At 36.0% G+C, this 20035-nt stretch overlaps 1 protein-coding gene across 5 annotated transcripts in view; it reads right to left on the bottom strand.

Annotated features, from left to right (window-relative positions):
- Positions 1-20035, bottom strand: part of DENND1B (DENN domain containing 1B) — a 207112-nt gene that overhangs the window by 47858 nt on the left and 139219 nt on the right. For 4 of the 5 annotated variants that reach the window (XM_074546242.1, XM_026793472.2, XM_005487113.4 and 1 more), the window contains 3 exons: positions 15369-15414; positions 13758-13859; positions 5904-6029 (listed from right to left, as the gene is read on the bottom strand). In XM_074546242.1, coding sequence (XP_074402343.1) covers positions 5904-6029; positions 13758-13859; positions 15369-15414 — 274 coding nt within the window. The remainder of the gene's footprint in view (positions 1-5903; positions 6030-13757; positions 13860-15368; positions 15415-20035) is intronic. The other variant, XM_074546244.1, reaches the window with a different exon arrangement.

Here is a 20035-nt window from a genome sequence, read left to right as displayed (position 1 = left end):
GGGAAGACAGAGCAGCCAGCCAGTTCTCCTGATGGCACTTCTCGTGGTGGAGCCTTCTAAGAGAACACCAGGAAATGATAGTTCAACACTCCTTTTTAGTGCATGGCTGTAATATTTTCCCAAATACTTTCCTTTAGTCACTGAATGTTTCAGATACCTAGTAAGAATGCATGCACTGGTGCATCTGTTCCCTTATCAGTACAGCTCAGACACAGAATAACCAAAGCTATTTCTTTGCTGAAAATTCATTTGATTCTACAAGAAGTTCACATCCAAAGGTCATACATATTATTTCAACCTGCTGACTGTGAGACTGATTTAAAATTTTGAGTAGGTTTAAAGCTCCTACCTGTTTAGCACTTGAAAATGAGAAAATCTGTTGAAACCTGCAGAAATTCCACATGGAAGCTTTCTCAGGCTATCTGTGGTAACTTTAATGAAATTGCATTAAATAACACTATTAACTCCTAGCTCTTTTATTTGTTCAAGGTTCTCGCCAACAAAATTGTTTTCCAAGTCTTCAAGATCATTACTTGCAAACACAAAGCCTTTTGAAGCACTACTTAACAAGTGAATTACTGAATTACTATAAACAAACCTAGCTCTCAATGTTTTCATACATAAAGCTTGTACCATTCCTGTTTCAGCAAATACAACTGACCACCTTTAGAACCAGAGTTTTGGAGGAATGCTGCACTGATATTTAACTGCTCAGCCATCAGCTGGCCCCTGTTGTATTGATCTACAATGTACTTTCAAAACAAGTTCGATCTAAGCTCAGTGGGGACTCTGTACTGAAAAGTAGACAGCTAATACTCACAACCAAACAATCTATGCCCAAACATGATATCTGTCCTTCTAACAACAGTTGCTATAGAATTTTCTTCCCCTTTCATAGCTTGCCACACACAGCAGGAATTTCTGAGTCTAAGCTACATTCACATTTTAAGCAAGCTATTTATACAGACCTCAATGGAACATGAAAACTGAGCTAAACGAGTGTGATCATTTTAAAAGGAATGAAAAACCCCTAGATTAGAAGGTGTGTTTGTGCTTTCTAAATCTAGCGATATTTAACTTGAACAAGAAGTAAAAATACTTTTTTATTGCAGAAAACATTGCCTCACTCTAGCATGACTCATCCCACTATTAGTTCTATTGCAACAATTAATATAATTTCATTTTGATATCAAAATTCCTCTTCTTAAAAATTTCTGTCATAACATTCAGACATAATGGCCAAGGGTGAACCGAGCATGTGCCTGCGATAATTTACAAATAATTTTTTCCAAAATTTGTAAATTTTTTGCAATCAGCCAAAAAACCCAACAAGATTCAGACATACTGATATTTCTTACAGTTAAACTATACCAAAAACCAACTCCTATTAGCACAGTAACTACATTCAGAAAAAGACCAGTAACAGTCCTTGACACAAAAGAACCAATATAGTTTTCAACATGTGAAATAGAATTCTTACAGAATTCAAATAAATAGGCATAACAGGTATTACAAAGGGTGTTTCTGGATTTAAACACCAATGATGTTCTGCCATTTCATTACTGTATCCTGCTGTACTTTTTATACCTAACTCTTGGGGCAAAGATAAACAACTCAATGCCCACTGCAAGAGATATCTGCAATTTTGAAATTCAATTATAATAATTTACAATCTCCTCATCCTCAAATAATTCAGGTGTATTCTGAATCATTTTTTCCAATAAAAAATTTTTTATTTTTTTTATTATTCTGATTCATTGTAATTGAATACAATATCTGATGTCACTGCTTGTTAGTACTGGCCCAAAGCATCCACTTAACAATCAATTAAAGAGAGGTCTGACAGGCTGTGCCATCTTCACCATGAAGGTTATCCTGGTTATCTCCTATTCCCCTCCCTGAACTCCTACTGCTGAGCATTCCAGAGCAAGCCAGCAGCCTTTGCTCTTCATTTCATTGCTGAGGAGTGATGTTACAGCCATCACAACTTGAAACAAAGCTGTTCTGGGTTTATTTCTTTTAAGATCCAGAGCTTCAAGGCCTTTATCCCCAAAAGAGGGGAAATTATACTCTATCATTGTAAATATTGTTATATTCAGTATTTTTCTACTCCTTCTCTGTTCTCTTATCTACCACTCCCTCTCCAGACATAGCCTGGGACAGACAATAGAATTCTTTTAAAGAATTCTTTATGTCACATATTATTTTATTAACTGACCATATTGCATATGATTTACGAAAAACATGTACTAGCCTTTGCCTCCTTCTGCCCACGTACACGCAGGAAGAAGGCATAAAGTAAAATAGCTGGGAAAAACACAACATCATACATAACCTGAACATAACCTGATAACAAAATGACACAAACTTCACAACTGCCCTATTTGTGTCCATGTCCCACCTATGCCTTCAATTCTGAAACATGGAACATGCAGTATTATACAGGAGAAATCCCCAAAAGCTGGACTACTCAAAGAAATTAGGAGCAACACAAGGTTCAAGGCCAAGTTGTGGGCACTCAAAGTAAACAATATGTCAAAATGGATTGCAGCCCTTTATGTGAAGGAGACCGTATAAAAACATCACTACAATTCACCATTCCATTGATAATACTTTTTTCTGGATTATTTTTAGGTCGTTTACCAAATGTCACTAAAGAAATTTTTTCAATCATCCTCACAAACCATGTGTGAGGTGGATTCCTTCTGGATTAAACCAAAGCAGAGTTCCAGCTAGTCATGGGTATTCAGCATTCAACACCAGACTAGAACCAGAACCCCAGTGAAGGCAGAAATGGACACACTGTGAATGTCAGGTCCTTAGCACTAGCTGGGTTGCTTTGCTCTACAGATCCACTCCTACTACACAATATTTGCTAATGTAAAGTGTAGCATATTAAAAAGTACTCTTAACAGTTATATCAATGTGACAGGTTAATTTAGTAATGATTAAATCAGAAAAACCAGCTATTTCTACTTTTCTTTTACTGGATTAAGTGTTTCATTATCATTTAATGTGCACAAAAAATTATTATAAACTTTCTCTATTACATGTCATATTTCCTGTCTGTATTGGAGTAGTCAGATTTTCCATATGGTCCTTTGGAGGCCCACGAACTCTCTGCAAGACCCCTGAAGATTCCCATTTTGCCTTTCACCAATCATTCTTTTCAATAATTGCTAGACGTTTGTCCAAGACATATTGCTATACCGGGGAGAATCTGTCCTGTGCTGCAAACAAACAGTTGCACAGAATGAGTGTTCAGTGTGATGAACAGCGTTTGGAGTGAAGTGTTGGATGAGTACAGACACTATTAAAGCTGTTCTTTACTCAAAGTGAATATTAATGACAGTTGTTTCATGTTTCAAGTTGAAATCATACAGGACACACTGTTGCAAAGAAAATAGTTCACTTAGACGTGTTTTTCAACTTTCAAACAATTGACAAATGTCCAAATACATTATTTTATTTTTCACCAGGAGGTTTGTGATCCTCAGAACTGTACCCCCAAAACACCTCAGTTCTGGATTTGGAAAATATAAGTTTATTTATAGCAAGAGTATTTCAAATCTATATGGAAAATATTTATATTTAAGTGTTACCCCTACAAACTTTCTACACAAATACTACTTGAGTTCCTGAAAGAATGTAAATTCTTTCGCTGCGGTTTAAATTACCTTATTAGACCTGGCACCACAGACTCCAAAACAAAGGGAAGTATTTTCTTTGCAATAGCAGTTATCAAGCTTTGAGACTCTTGACAAATATTCCTAATACAGCCAAATGTGATTTGATTTTTTTCAGCTTTCCAATTCACAAAGAAAAAGGCAAATGCAGAATGAGCTGAATAATCATGTGAAAATCCTCTTAACTTCTACTAATCCAGAGTGAAGTAAATTTTTCTTTCACAATAAAAATTCTGTGAAATACTGAATTAGTTAAGATTATGTGAATGCTCAAAATAACAATTACAAGAGGGCTTTATTTATTTTTAAATATGCTTTGTCTTTGAACAACTTGATATCAATCCAAGATATGCTAGTATTTGCCAGCAGACTTCTGCCTGCAAAGATATTTTGAAATAACTTGTCTTTAAAAAAAAAATCAGGCCACAATGGTTTCATAAATATCTTTCTTACATGCAATCAGCAGAGCCAAAACCAGATAAATCTGCAAAACAATATAATACAGAAAGAAAGACTTCAAAGGTCATTTTGACAAATGTTTGCCAGTTGAAATGATGCACAGTGCATGGTTTCCAATACAGTACAAATGTAGATCTCAGATATGCCAACAGCTTAACTGAAATAAAATGAGAATCAGTTAAAAGGAGAGCTCATTTCAAAAGAGATGCTAACCAGGTTGCTAAAGAACTTGCACACTCAGTTCCACATTTACCAAAACAAAGGACTGACAGAAGCTTATTTCTGGTCAGACCGGAGCTAAGGACAGAAGCAGACTGACATCCTTCTGTTTGCACATATCCTAAGTGTCCAAAAGACACTTTTTGACTGAACAGCTCTTACTGCAAGCTGCCATGAGTTGGCATGGACTAGTGTCCTCACCTTTAGACTAAGGAGAGAACTACATTCAGGTGATGGCACTATGGAATAAAGGATAACTATCTGTATTGTTGAAATGAATCTTTTATTGAAACAAGCAGTGTGTTGAAACCCAGCGATTTCTAAAACAGGTGCAGCCCTTTCTGTATGAAATGCAAATGAGATTTCCATATTGTAAGAGAGCTGCTAAACACCAGCACGTGAACTAAAGCTGTACATGACTGCATGCCTGCATGGGTTACCTGCCCTCTCACAACAGTGGCTCTCAATGGCACAGCTTTGCAGCTCCTCTGCAAAATGTCCATGGCACAAAAGACTGCCTGAAAGAGAACCACTTGGGGAGAAGGAAGATATAAGGGCCAAACTGTATTTTAAAGATTCTCCCAGTAAAGCCCTCTTCTGGAACAAATAACTATCCTATCCATTTCCATCAAGGAATACCATAGCTCCTTAGAACACTCTTCTCACCCCCAAACAAATATCCACCCACGCTTCACACGCCTACCAGCTTTACTAACTTGACTCCTCAAGTGAGGATGATTTCCTCCTGTCAAATCTGAATTTATCCAAATCCAACAGGCAACCAAACATCCAGTCCTCAGAATTCGATTCACTCAATGTCATCTCAGTGCATTTGATCAAAGCGACCACTACCAGTAGTTTGCAAGAAAAATAAACTGGACTGATGGATGAAATTAATCTCTAAATTTTTTCTGATAACTTACTTTATCTCCAACTCATTGTTTTATGAGCTTTCATAATTTCTAAATAATGAGTGTCACCTCATTATTTAGAAATTATGAAAGCTCATAAAACATTAATCAACTGAATACCAGCAAAATGTGAAAAATACAAATTCTGAGATTCTGATGAGATGAAATGGGTTCTCATTTCTCCTATCTTCCAAGCATAATCAAGGTCAGTGTATAATAGCAGAGATGCATGTTTGACTCATATCTGGCTTCTGCTAGGAAAGAGGCTTCTGCCATCTAACACAACAAAACCTCTGGAAAAAGGATGGAGTCTGAAAGGCACAGCCCCTTCAGTTCTTCATCACACTAAACCAGGTGAGCTGTGTGTGAGCAGCTTCACTAATAAAAGCTGATTTTATACTTAACAAATAACAAAATTGATACAAACAGGAAAATAGCTGACTTTGGATGAGTATTTTTCAGCTCAATTAACTGTTGAGAGATGGCGGTATCTTCCAATTCCTTAGCACAGAGTAAGATTTAAAACAGAGTATTCCAGACCGGTATAATACATTTCACATTTTGCTTTAAAGACTGAGACCCTGCTCTTATACATTCAAGGGAAAAAGTGACAGGGCAGCCATCTTACTGGTTTGTATCTCAGTGCATCTCTGTAGGATCCGAAGAGCGCTGCCTGTGCCCGAAGGAAGGCCTTGGCCACTCCGTCGCCCGTGGCTGTCGACTGCTTTTTCAGTTTATTTTTCAAGGCCGAGACCTGCGTGACAGAGTGGAACAGTTAAATTAACACCTCAGAAATTGGTACAGCGAGGTATGAACCCAATCAGCAGGCAAACCATAGTGTCTATAGGCCAGCCAAAAATACATCCTCCTCCTTGATAGCTTATCTTTTTAACTGCAAGGAGCACCTGCTGGCCTGTTAATTGAAATGAAGGCAGGGGATGATGGTAGAGTGCTAATGCAGATTGGTTTATGCTCTCTTTTTTTCCCAAGGCCTCTTGACATAAATATGCTTAATTATTTTACAGTAAAATGCATGCAAGTCACTTTATTGCAGACTTTTGTTCCAGCATAATATGCATTTGCTTGCTTGAATGTAGACAGTTGGAACTGTTTTATTTAAGCTATGAAGGTTTATTTTTAAGGACTCTTAATGGTCACTTACTAGTCAGTGCCAAGGAGTATCTCTTATTTTAGGTCAAATTCCTATCTTATATCATTTCTCATGCAACATGGGAGTACCTGCTACCACAGTCAAATAGTTGAGAAAAGTTTTTTGTAAATTCAGTGTAACACAGCCTACAGAATTGTCCTTGAAGATAAATGTGAAAGGGAAGGAAAAAAAAAACCCAGCAATTAGGAAGTGCCTGCAGTTTAGAAGAAAAAAAGACCATTGTGATTACAGTGCTTGACTTTTTAAAAGAGGTTTGTGTTTTTCACTTGGTAAATAACAACCACTGGTTAGACAGAATTAGAGAAAAAGAAAAAAAGAAACGGGGGGAAGTTTTAATTTAATAACAGGTACTTCAACATATTTTGGAGGAAAATCATATAATTCTGGAATTATTACAAGATATGTGGAATTATACCCACATATAGCCTGTACTCTCCTAATTTCTATCATGAGGGACACCCGGAAAATAAGTCAACTTTACTTATGTAGAATACACATTTCTACATCCCTTTGTATTGCAATGTTCCACAACAGGGCATTATTTAAGTCTCTAAATGAAGTAACATTCTGAGTTACTATTTAAAAGAAATATTATAAATACAAACTTATCACCAAAACAGCTTTCATTCTTTTGGAAATATATGCAAGAATGAGTATCTTTTTGTTTCTTTATGCAAGCAGTCCTGACTGCTCTTGTAGATGATGATTGTAATTGAAGTGTCAACCTAATTAACAACTAAACTTTGAATAATGCTAATGAGAACTGAACATGGCATCAGAGAAAAGACCAGCTCTACAGGTGATAAACCTTCACAGTAGTGACATTTTCCAGTGTAAAGTCACAGTTACTGTGATCTGATCAAAGAGAGAGACCCCCATTGGGTCCAATTATAACTATAGTTTGGAAAAAAAAATTATTGAGTTATGATGTTCATAATCTATGCAGAAAGGCCTTTACAGTATAGGTCTTTTCCCCATAGCTGTGATCTTTTCAATTTATATCCAAGCTCCACAGATCTAGATAAAAGTTTTGAGCCTGATTCGTTTAGCCCATGGAAAGCACACACCAAGGCTCATTTACGTTCTTGCCTTACACCTTAAAAGGAAAAAAAAAAAGTACAAGTCCAAGTACAAAAACCGGTTAAGAAGTTCAAGGTTGAAAAAATAAATGCATGTCTTGGTTTTGTGGTTTGACTTTTTTTCTTTTGTTCTGTATTGTACAATTATTTTAAAGTTGTAAAATATAAGATTTCATTGCGGCAAAAATAAATGCATACAAGGAAGACCGGCATATAGACAGTAGCACAATTTGACTAAAATAAAAGCAATAACTGTAATTCAACAAGAACTGTCACCGTTAAAATTTTGTCTCTGTCAAGACAGGCAAAGCATCTTCTCAACGTAAGGGAGGTAAAATGCAAAAAAACCTCTAGACTCTTTTAAATCTACATTCTTCTAAATTGTACCTTACAATTAGGGGAAATTATGGCAGATGATAGGACAGGTTAAGAGAAGAGGGAGGGTAAAGATAATGCAGAGCAGAGGGATTACATGACCAAATGAGGAACTTGAATGAAAAAGGTATTTTCTAATTTTCTCAGTTCAGGCACACCCTGAGCACCCTACTGTAAATTTGATTAACAGGATGCTTTAGGCAAAAAATGTGCTAAAAAGAACAGCAGAAAACAACCAATCTCCTGCTCTGCTGGTGTGTTATTAGCACAGCAATATTAAGACTCTCCAATGGGCTGAGAGGCACTCTAGACAGACACACATCTTTGTGTGCTGTCCTGGAGAGAGCTTGAGCCTCAGAAAGACAATGCCAGAGTTCAAAGAAAGCTCCTCCAACTCCTGCTTCTCTCAGGGGGCAATGCTTAAAGGCGAGAAGAGCTCCATCAGATTTATCTGCAGAAGAACCAGGAGCAGGGTGCTCTCAAGAAGAAGCCTGCAGAGATCATGGGAGGCACAGCTGTGTGTGAGCACAGCCCTGACGTGCCTGCTGTCCCCTGCAGGACTCTGGCTGGGGACCCCAAAGTGCCCCTGGGACCTGCCATGGCATCCTCCAAGCTGAGGCCAGTGAACACACAAGAACAGGACAGTGCTTAGTCAGGGCTCAGCCCAGCCACACTTGGGCAGGCTGATGGCAAATTCTCCCAGTTCCGCACGTGAATCAAAGCCAGAGTGACAATGCAGTTATTACAGCCAGGATAGCAGGCACAGGTAAGAGACAGGTAAGAGATCTCTTGGGAAGGACCTGGTACACAGCAGGACTGTGATTGCTTACATCCATACACCTCAAACCAAGGAAATGTGAGACCCCTTTGGGTGACACCACTAACAGCACTTGAAATTATTTTAAAATTACACAATTCTGACACTAACCAAAAAAACAGCAAGCAGCATCTGTATCAAAATCTTTTCCTCATTTATATTTCATATTTTATATTTTAACCCATTTACCTAACTATGATTCAGAACGCTAATCCTTTTTTCTTTTGTATCTCTCTTGCAGAAATAGACTTTCATGAAGTTTAAAAATAAAGAACTGCAAGAAACAAACTGCAGGGGTTAGAATGCTGTTAAAATTTATTTCTGAAAGACACCAGTGATCCACTGCAGAAATTGTATTATTAATTTACAGTAGAAGCAAACTGTTTTTATCTTCTCCTAGCAACAGCTTCTCACAGGAAGGTGACTTCATTGGACAGCTAAACACTGCCAGTGAAGAGCAATCAGAACTTCAGGAAGGTCTAAATCAATACAATAGTTTTTCAAAGATACAGATTAGACTGATGTGTAATTAAGTGGATCTAAAATGCAGAAACACACTGTGTTGGTCATTGAAGCAAAAAGTGTAATTTATTTAAATTCTAGGTCTCCTAAAATCTAAATATCTGATAGACAGAAAACATGACTAATACCTCTTCAATATCCATGTGAATAGAAGAATTATATATAAATTTAAACACATATAGAAGAATTATGTTTGCATTTGTTTCTTATCTGAGAAACACAGAACCATACACTGGAGTTTTGAAGGACTATTAGATCTCTGAAAAAATATATCCAGTTATTTCTCTGGTATTAGCAACACTTATGTTTTAAACTACTTTTTGCTGTTCTCCATCAGATGATACCACTACAAAGATAAGCAGAAGGTCACTCAAAAACAAGAAAGTAAGAGAAGATCACAGAGAAAAGGAACAAAACAAAAACCTCAAAACAAACCAGAGTCTGATATTTAAATCACCATTTCTAGTAAAGGGCTTCTGTGTATTTGAATATTATCTATACACAGAGGATTAGGCATCTCAGGGAGACCTCCAGCATTAACTAAAAATTTCCTCATTTAGTCAAAAACAGCTACTTAAATGCAAATGTTTTCAAAACTAGCTGTACTTTTCAATCTCATACGCTAGCTTCTAAAACTATATCAGGGTTCAACAGAATCTCAACTTTAAGTTCACAATAAATAGTCATTTCATAACACCACAAGCACTGCTGACTGCTGAGTTTCTAAATATATTTTTGTATACTTTCTTATAAAAAAAACATCATAAATTATGCTATTTATATTTTGCAAAAAAATGTTTTTAATTGCACTGTTATACATTGACTTTAATTTCTTTATAATACCATTAATCATCATATCTTACAAAATAATTTGTACTCCAAATAATCGCTGCATAAAGTAACCAATTTTTTGCATGAATTACAGCCTAATTCTCAAATGCTACTTTTAGAACAGTAATGTTCATGTGCCAAATTTATGGTGTTAAAATCCTCTAAATTTAGGAATCTCAAAACTAATCTCTGAAGTCCAGTTTACATTCTGTACTGCATCACAGCGTGTAGGTAGCAGGCAGTACAAACACTGCACATCTTTTAACAGCTCTGTAGCTTTTGCAGTTGACAATACTTAACCAGCACAGAAGAAGCTAAAAGCCTATAAAGTCTGTTGTCTTCTGAAGATCATATTTATAAAAGTTCTGCTCAGTCTATGATTTCAAGTCATTAAGACTTGGTTACTAGAGGTGATGCTGTCAATTCTGGAAGCTGCTTGGGAAAGTGTTCACATCTGAGCAAAGGAGAAGTCTTTATGTCAGAGTTAGGTGCAAGCAGGTATTGCAGGGTCAGAATTTATAAATTTCAGTCTATGGTCACGTGTGTTCTTCTAGTGCCTTATATTATTAAAGTAGTGATCTCAGTATTATTATACTAGGAAATTTACTCCCACAGAAGTAGCTCCTTTTCTTTTTTTTTTTTAATTAAAAAATAATAGACAAATTCACAGTGAAATGATGAAATTTAAAAACAAGCTTTCTTGTCAGAAGAGTGAAAAAAGAGGGGCTTTCCCCCTTCCAAGAAAACAAAGGATTCCTGAAAGTCTTGCCCTGATTTATTCTCCCAATTTTAAATACCTTAGGAGTAGCGGAACTGCTACTGGCATGGTAGTATTTCTAACAGTCAATAAATCTAAAATATTATGTGTGAATATTGGAATGAAGCCATTAAGAAGATTACAGCATGCAACGCAGCAGAGGGTCCCCATGAAAAAAGGACTGGTAATTCAGGACAACTGTGACCACTGACCTTTGAACAGTCAAGACCACTGGTCAGTCTGACAGAATAATAGAGTTCACATGCATGGAAACTCATCTAGCCTGTACCTATAATTTAAATGCTTAAGTGAATGATTTAAAAATGCCTTTAAATCTCAGTTAATTTATTATACAGTTTATTAGACAACGCCATAGAATAATGTTTCTTTCAATCTTAAATTTATCCTGAAAAAATTCACGATCAGAGCGTGTATAGAAGGGTAAACCACTAAATACCTATGCTGTGAGGACATCATCAGGTTTATTGATCAAGAAAATAATTACTCTGTTCCCTCTGGACACAAGAAACAATTTTAAAAAACTTGGAAAATATTGCATTTCTTTTGTTAGGCTGTTAACCAACCTGGAATCAATTTTTGAAAGGGACAGTAAGACTACAACTTCTTTTATATTTTCAGTTCTTCATTCTGTTTTAATGCCTTTCAGAGGTACTCATTATATTTTTTCATCAGAAGTTTTACTACTTTTGTATGTACGCTTATGAGGTTTTTCTATCTAAGTTAAAATGTTTCACACATGTATCTCTGACGTTCCCTTTAATGTTTGAAGCCTGACTTACCATTTTGACTCTACACTCCTGTGTCTTACACTTTTCCCCAAGATGTCAGCAGCTGCACTGCCCCTCATGAATGCAAAAGAAGGACAAGCATTTTGTCATCTTATGAACCAAGCACAGCCCTGTGCCTTTTGTTTCCAGGTTTTCCAGTTATAATTGTATATACATTCCATCAAAATGTTTAAAGTGCCTTACGGATTGAAGTGAAGTAAGAGATGGGACTATTCAAATTAAAAACTTCAGTATAAAATCCTCAAGTTCTGCAAGTATATTTTGCATAGAACACTGGCTTTTTTTGCTTTATATTAGATATGGAAAAAATGTTATAAGCCTAGACTGTACACTTGGACAACCTAAATTAGATTTGCAGTAATAACATGCATGTATTCTGGGAGAAAATACACTTCTAGAAGCAGTCAGATCTGTATCCCTATTTCCTTTACGCTAGCCTGCTTATTTAGAGATCATTTTTATATGCACCTGTAAAACACATGACAAGTGTCTTTTATTGCACAAAGATCCATTTTGGCTGTTCAAAGGACTTCCAGCTGGAACTCCAGTATGTCATGGAATATGACGCCTAATTCTCAATTCCACATCCAGCTATTATTTAGCATGCAGGCCTTCATGACAGTATAACATCAACCCTGTTCACTCAGTGGAAGTCCAGTTAAAGCTCCTGACACACCAGGAAATGGCTCTTTCTTTACTTGTTATACTCTCAAATAACAGAGTACAGTCAAAGTTACTGTATTTATGTTTGTGCTTGTATCCATGCATATGTAAATCACAAAACATCACAAAAAGATACCAATTTAATAATAAATACGCTAATGTAAACCACAGAACATCATAATAATTTTATAGTCTTTTACATCTCTGAACTACAGTTGATACAGAGTCCAAAGACTGACCAGATGATCTATAAAAATGTTTAGACTTATTTTTAGATCATTAAAATCAAAGGGCAGTGTCACAAATGCTATCATCAAGAGTTTGACTTCAATTGTACTAAACATATACAAATTATCAACCGTAACAAAAGACACAGTATGCCACAATAGGATCTTACTTTGATTATGACAGGGGTATTTTATGATTTACAATTTCAGAAAATGTAACTCTTTGATTTCATATTTTGATATAAAATTCTTTGTCTTGACAACTATTTGTGACAGCTGGTGCATCTTTAATTGAATAATGAAAACAGTGGTTTCACAATTACATTCTTTTAGAGCTCTACTGGGAAAAACAAGATAAGTGAATTTTGTGACTGTTTAAAATGATATACAGAGTATGTTCTCCTATAGGCAATAAAAAAAGAAAAAAAAAAGGCAAAAAAAAGCGGGGGGGCACCCTCTGCAAGATCAAAGTCCAGAAAGAACTGGCACTTAATTTATCATCCTTTACAGACAAAAGACAGCTTTCGTCATTTCAAAAGGATCAGATGTCTTTTATGACAAACTGGGTTTGCAGTTTAATTTACAAATAGAATTCTAAGTAAGCAGTCTTTGCTCTGCCAAAGCAAATGACAAACAGTATAGGTTTTCATTCACGCAGCCCTCAGCAGGATAGAAGAGATTAAAATAAAACTGAAATAATTTAGAGAAAACAAATAAATGTTTCACAAAGTTGAAGAAGATCAAAGCCTGAATTTTCTGACCCCAACTGTACAAGCATTTCTTATTATATTGACCAGTGCCATCAGATCATTAATTAAAAGGAAAGCGCTGGCAGGTGGCAGGGAAGCAGAAGCCGATAATTGGCCCCCTTCTTCTTTTTGCCTTCAAAAACTCTCTGGTTCTTTTGCAAGACATGCCACTAGGCAGACAGAAATGCCTACTTTGTAATATAATGATTAAGATGAGATGAAGAGACTCTTGCGTTTAAAGCAGCTCTGCCTAATGAATGCAGCTAGCTTTATAATTATGATCCTCCTTTTACAATAAGGAATATGATGTTCCATTCAACGTCTCCTCAGCTGTCAAAAAGGTAAAAATCTCAAATGCGGGGGTCTGCACTAGGTGCTTTTCACCCCCTTACTCCTTTTACAGCAGTTAGCAAAACGAGGCAAAAATAATTATGAGTAATTCAAGCACCTATGTAAGAAAGAATGAAACGTCTAAGACTCACCACTTCACCAGGTAGGTTGTTCAGGTCATTAAAAGGGGTTTCTAGAGTGTTTGTGTCAACATTTAGCAAAACCACATCCTCCAGTGATCTATTTTTTACTCTCTGTTAGGAAGAAAAAAAAATACTGGAAAAACAATTTACTATGGCGTCCTCCTGAAGTACATTTTCCTTATACTGTGCTAGATTACAAATGATGATTTTATACAAAGGACAGTAATGGCAAATACAGTTGGAGCTTTAGATGTAGAATTTGGGAATTAGATACAGCATTCAAAGCAGCTTTTAAAAATACTTCCTATTTTTCAAACACTAAGGTTATATTAATAATCTCTAAGAGGAATTTATACAGAATGCAGTTGAATATATTGGATAAATATATATTGGAATTACACATATATTGTAACAACATTTCATTCATATTTGTGAAAATCAGATAGGATATTAATCATATAATCAGATGAAAACCAGAAAAAAAGTACAATTATTTACAGATTTATGTAAGTACCAAGCATGTGATGCCTACTATTACCACAGAAGAATGGATAAAATGCTTTTTCATCAGTGTGCTTGGCTAGCAGCTAAGAATTAAATAATTTGTTCCTTTCAGGAAAAAGGGATAGAACTCTTTTCTATATGGCCCTACAATAATACATAATAATGCAGCGCAGGAAATAATTCCTGAAGGAACTGACATCTTTTTTTAAGGGCAGATCTTTCAGTTCCATTATTTCCTTATTGAATAAGAAAAAGCATCCTAATCAAGATATTACAACTGATGCATGCAGGTCATAATGATTTGGGAGCACAGAAGGCTGTGCCTGGAGTTGAGAAGTGTAGATGATATAGAAGGCCTTTTTTTGGAAAAACAAAAGTGCTGGTGGCTCAGAGCAGAATCCACCCCATCACCTTAGCAGATGTGGATTGATCCTTAGAAACTGCTTTAGCAGAAGTACAAATCAAATAATGTTCCCGAATCAATTATCTACTCTGCATGATGATCAGATGGCACATGTAGGCTCCACAGCATAATCAAATGGTTATGGAAAAAGGCAAAACTATTTCTTACCCAGCTATAATGTACCAGTCAGCTGAGTTCTACTGTGTTGCTTTACGTTCAAATCTGTAAAAGCCACCTCTTGTTTTTTGGCAAAAAATACTAATTTCTAAATTAATAGTTAGAAATGTAATGGGATGTAGGTTAGATTCAAGTTTTCAGAGGGACAGGAACATAAATTATCTGGGAAATCACAGTAACGCTGAAATCTGAGTGATAGTGACCCCAAAATAAATTTTACCTGTTCCTGAAAAATAAATTTTTCCTCATTATTGGGGAGATCTGTTGCTAAAGTGCTAAAAGGCAGGAAAATAGCTCCCACTGAGCTATTAATAAGACAGAGAAAATAATGATGTAGAGCTACATGTCTTCATAAAATACTTCAAAATTAAGATTTCAATGAGTGATATTTTTTACTTAGTATAGCATATGAAGCTTAAATTTTGTATTCTGCATGCTAAAATAGAGGGATTTTTTCTAAAACATTTCCATTACAATTTTTTTATGGCACACACACCTCATGCTTCCCAGTACACTGAAGAGGACAGTAAACTTACCTCTATCAAGCTTAAGTGGACGCCAATTAGGTAAGGCATCGGTGCACTGAAGGAAAGGAGTAGAAAACATCAAGTTTTAAATACAACACTGATGGAGCATTTTAAATCTTGGTACATAAGACCCTAGTAGACAGTCACTGTTTAAGACAGTATTAAATGAACACAGTTGCTACAGGAATGTTTACTAGACAAGGAAAATTTTGGTTTACTCTGCAGTAAAGATGACAACAAAATAAAGGATGCTGCTGCAAACTACGAGGCATGAGCAAGGAGGCACTACAGCTTTTCCTCCAGACCCAGCAACTGACCACACTGAGTTAACCCAGCCAATGTTCCCAAAGTGGGCTGGTTTTAAAGCACCAGCTGGAGGACATGGTCCTGCTTACCATCACCAGAGTGCAACACAAACATGATTACCACCAGTTTTGGTTTTGAACCCTCCCCTGGCAAGCCTTTGGAAGCTGTATAATATCCTATTTAACTCAAGATCATCTCCTTCCAATTCTCCTTTCCAATTTTCATAAGATAAGGAACTATATTCTCCAAACAGAACAAATATCCACACAAAGCTGTTACAGTAAGACCTCCTGCAGCATGCAAGCAAGAAACTGAATTAGGCTTATTTATCATGGTTTCCTACAATCTTCTGTTCTGGCAACATCTGACCAAGAATATACTCAGTGTCCAGCACTGAAGGAAAAAAACCTCAACAATCACCATGAGACTTTTGGGTACTGTGAGATTACTGACAATATTCACTCTCAGAGCAGTGAGCAATTGACAGGCTGGTTTAGGCAACTCATGGAAAATGAGTCACTAACAGACCACAGAGAAAAAAAAACCTAAATAAAAATAATCCCTGAAAAATAATGGAAGGCAAGATAACATATAAGGGTACACAGCTCACAGTAATTTCTCTCATGGCAATAATCTGATCACAGATCTGAGCCAGTGGCACTGACTGATTGGTGATTGACTTCCCAAGGATGGGGCAAGGTTTCACTGCATCAGTTCAAGCAGTCTCATCCATTTGGTCCCACACTTCTGGGACCAGAAAAAGCAATTCTCACCTGCCTACAACTACAGCCCATTTTAGAAAAATCTGTACACTCTATGTATCAGCCAATTGCTCTCATTAACCATGTCCCATAGGAGAAGATCAATGCAAAAAAAAAAAAAAATCCAAACAAAAACCAACAAACAAAACCAAAAACTCAGACTGACTGAGGCCCAAACAAGATTTCATGGTGTCTATGATATCAAAATATAGGTTTGCTGAAATTGCAAATTGTCATGGCTTAAGGTTTCTAGGCAATGGGGCTTCCAAAAAGGAAAAGAGGCCTCTGTTTTTCTACACATCTTTTTCTTAGCCCACTACTGACAAAATTTAGCACTTCCTGATGACTTCATCCAGGCTGATCCTTGTCTTTGTGAACTAAACACAAATTACATGGAGCTGTAAACGAGTGTCACTCCAGAGCAGACACCCATATATATTCAGAGAGGATTTAAACAGCTTTAAACCACTCTATAGATTAAAGAATGCTTTGTACTATGTAACATATTTAACCAAGCCACTAAAAATTATTAAGGCTGACATGTTACTGAGAATTCTGCTGCAGAATATGCAGCAAAACAGATCCTCAGGTTCCTCATACCAGGGTATCTCAGTGGTACAAATAATGTGAACAGGCAAAACTACAGTGAAAACAAGTGCTATGTCATGTATGGGTTTTATGCACACTTGTTTTCTAATACATCAACACTGTGCCAGTAGCTTCACCATGCCTGTGCTGACTTAAGGTAGCTGATGATTTGCTCCATTAATAAATCTGCCATTAAAAAGGGAAGCATGTAGCTCTTTTCTCTACAGAACAAAGCAACACTACACCATTTCAATTTTGAAGTTCACAGAATAAAGGTAAAAAGCACATCTTGAAAATGGATGAAATAAAAACCGCAGGCATTGAAAGTCAATTTAATTGTTTTCGGCAAAAGGTAATTTTATTACTGCTGGATTCTGAAGCCTTAACAGCAGAGGACTGGAATACGCACATGAAATTGCTTACTATGATACTACTGGGAGCTGCTATAGAGTTTTCTCTTGCTTATGCATGTTACCACCAAAAATATCAATCAGTGGTATCACTGCCCAAAATAATTACTATGTTATGCAAAACATCCAAGTTAATTGGAAAATAATTGCCCCATTCTCACGAAAACAGATGTATGTATATCCTAATTCAGAAGAGACCAAATCTCATAAAGACCTATTGCAATTGTAACTTGAATTTTCTGATTGCATTACGTTCTCAACAGAGCACCAGTATAACAGATGCTTTATCATCCACAGACAAAACTGGCACATATTCTAATATTGGTGATTCAGTTTGCCAAGATATTAGACAGAAATTTCATTAAATTAGCTTTCTTCTTCACAAAAAATAATTTTATTCAAATATAATTACTGTATCAATGTTCAAACTTAATTTTTGTAACAGTTTTCTTGAAAGCCAGCCACCCACTCCACTGAGTGCAAGTCTCCTATTACTTAAATGTAGAAGAGAAATCAATTTTTTACAACATAATATAAAACTCAATTTTTTATGAACTGCACAGTGGATTATTTTCTGCACCTACAATGAATATAACTTTCTCAGCCTATATTGTGCTATCTTCTAGAAAAATAAATTTCTGACATCTCCTTTTTTGGATGGTCACTCCAGTTCTCACAGTGGAGCTCCCATAACGGCAGTCCAGGCCAAGCTAAGCTCATGGGGGTACCAAGCCCCTCCTGAAGCCATGAACAGAGACTGCTCTGCCCCAGAGCCTGGCACTCTCAGCCTGCCACTCCTCAGGGCAGTGCAGTCCACACTCACCCTCTGCTTTGGGCTACTCCAGCATCATCTGTTACATTAGCTCTAAATCCAGCCTGGTAATCAGGCAGCAGGATAGAAATTAATAGATTTTAATTAAAAAGGCAAGTGAAAAAATGGAAATAATTTTAATAGAGCCTTGTTTTCCTCAAAGATACATTTTTCTTTATTCCTGCTTACAAAATGTACCAGTTAGGCACTTAATGTAATTTATCAAAGTCTAACCCCACAGAATTGCATATTTTATCATGACAATATTATGAAGCTTCTTAGTCCAACTAATAAAAAAAAGTAGACTTCTCTCAAAATATGCTATATGATTAATGTGCAAAAAAAAGGTTACAGAATGAGCTGTATCTTTAAATTAATAGATTTAAATGAATTTGATCTTTGTTTACAAAAAGCCTTACTTCCACAGAATGAACAAATTATTCAACTGATATTCCCCTACTTCATATATTTGAATGCCATTTCAGGACAACACTAAGAAAATGAGATTTCATGGGAGACATTCCAAGAAGTCCAAGTGAAACAGTGACAATGAAATTTCTAGGCACGTTGAGCTAAAATGGCACTTTTATGAAATGAAATTTGCTTATAAAAATGACATAAAAAAGAGAAGTATGCAAAATAACTTTTGCATTCTTTTATTAATTTGAAATTGGCATGATCCTGTTGGACTGCAAACTAGGTCAGGCCTACTACAAACTTTGACCTTAAGAATTCATCAAGGTTCTTTAACTTGCTATATTATATACCTATGAGGAGAACATTTATTTACTGTTAATACATCAGAATGTGAGGAAAGCTAAGTCATTGGTGTGTTTTTATTACACTTTTCCAACCTGTCTCACAAAAGAACCATTCAGATGAACAGAAAGAGAAATGTAAATGTACAAAAATCTGAGTAAAAAGGTCTGAATTACTGAAATAAATTCATCAGCTGTGCATTTCTTTTCATGAACTTTATGTTTCCTTTTGAACATCTCTAAAACAGGGGAACTTTTAATTCCACCCTATCATACTAGTGTGAAAAAGAATACAGGATATAAACGAATTTTACAAGTTTAAGAAACTCCATGCTTCTTTTTAATGAGTAAAAAAATTTCTCAGGTCATACCACTGTGACCTAGAATCCCAACTATTATCATCATCACATGGAGATGTGTACAGCATCTCATATTGTTATTTCTGGAAACATTATGTGGGCTTAGAAGGGGAAATAAAAAAAAAATCTTCTCATTTTCAGGATGCACTCTACAGGGTACAGCTTGCACAAAAGTGTTGATCTGCCTTCTGAGAACAGCATTTTTGGATGATCTGAAAAATCGCAAAGGTTCTGGCCATAAGCTCAAGTAATACAAAAACTAAATACACCCAAGTTCTACCCCATCCTGGTCTATTTTATCAAAGGCAGGAGGAGAAACAATTAGAACAGAGTTTCTTCAAAAGAAAACTATCATTAAACATGAAGGGCTTAGCTGTACTTGTAACTAAAAGGAGGAGTTGGAGAAACACATTTATTCTCTTTTTTAAAACAACAAATAATATATACATGAATTGTAAGAACTACCACAGAAAAAATATATACCATGGACAAATATTGTGAACTTCAGGAAAAACTACCAAAGGCACTTAAGGAAACACAGTGAGGATTTGTTTGAAAACAAAAGTTCATTAGACTAGATGGAGTTCAATAGAACAGCAATGCATTCGTAGGCTTGAGGGGGAAAAACTCAAACCAAAATTAACAACATAAAGCCCAGCAAACATATAAGCATAATTTACTTC

The sequence above is a fragment of the Zonotrichia albicollis genome, chromosome 8 (genome assembly GCF_047830755.1).
Source record: "Zonotrichia albicollis isolate bZonAlb1 chromosome 8, bZonAlb1.hap1, whole genome shotgun sequence".
NCBI classification, from domain to species: Eukaryota; Metazoa; Chordata; class Aves; order Passeriformes; family Passerellidae; genus Zonotrichia; species Zonotrichia albicollis.
Note: the sequence above shows the minus strand (reverse complement) of the source record. Positions and strands in the feature narration are given on the sequence as shown.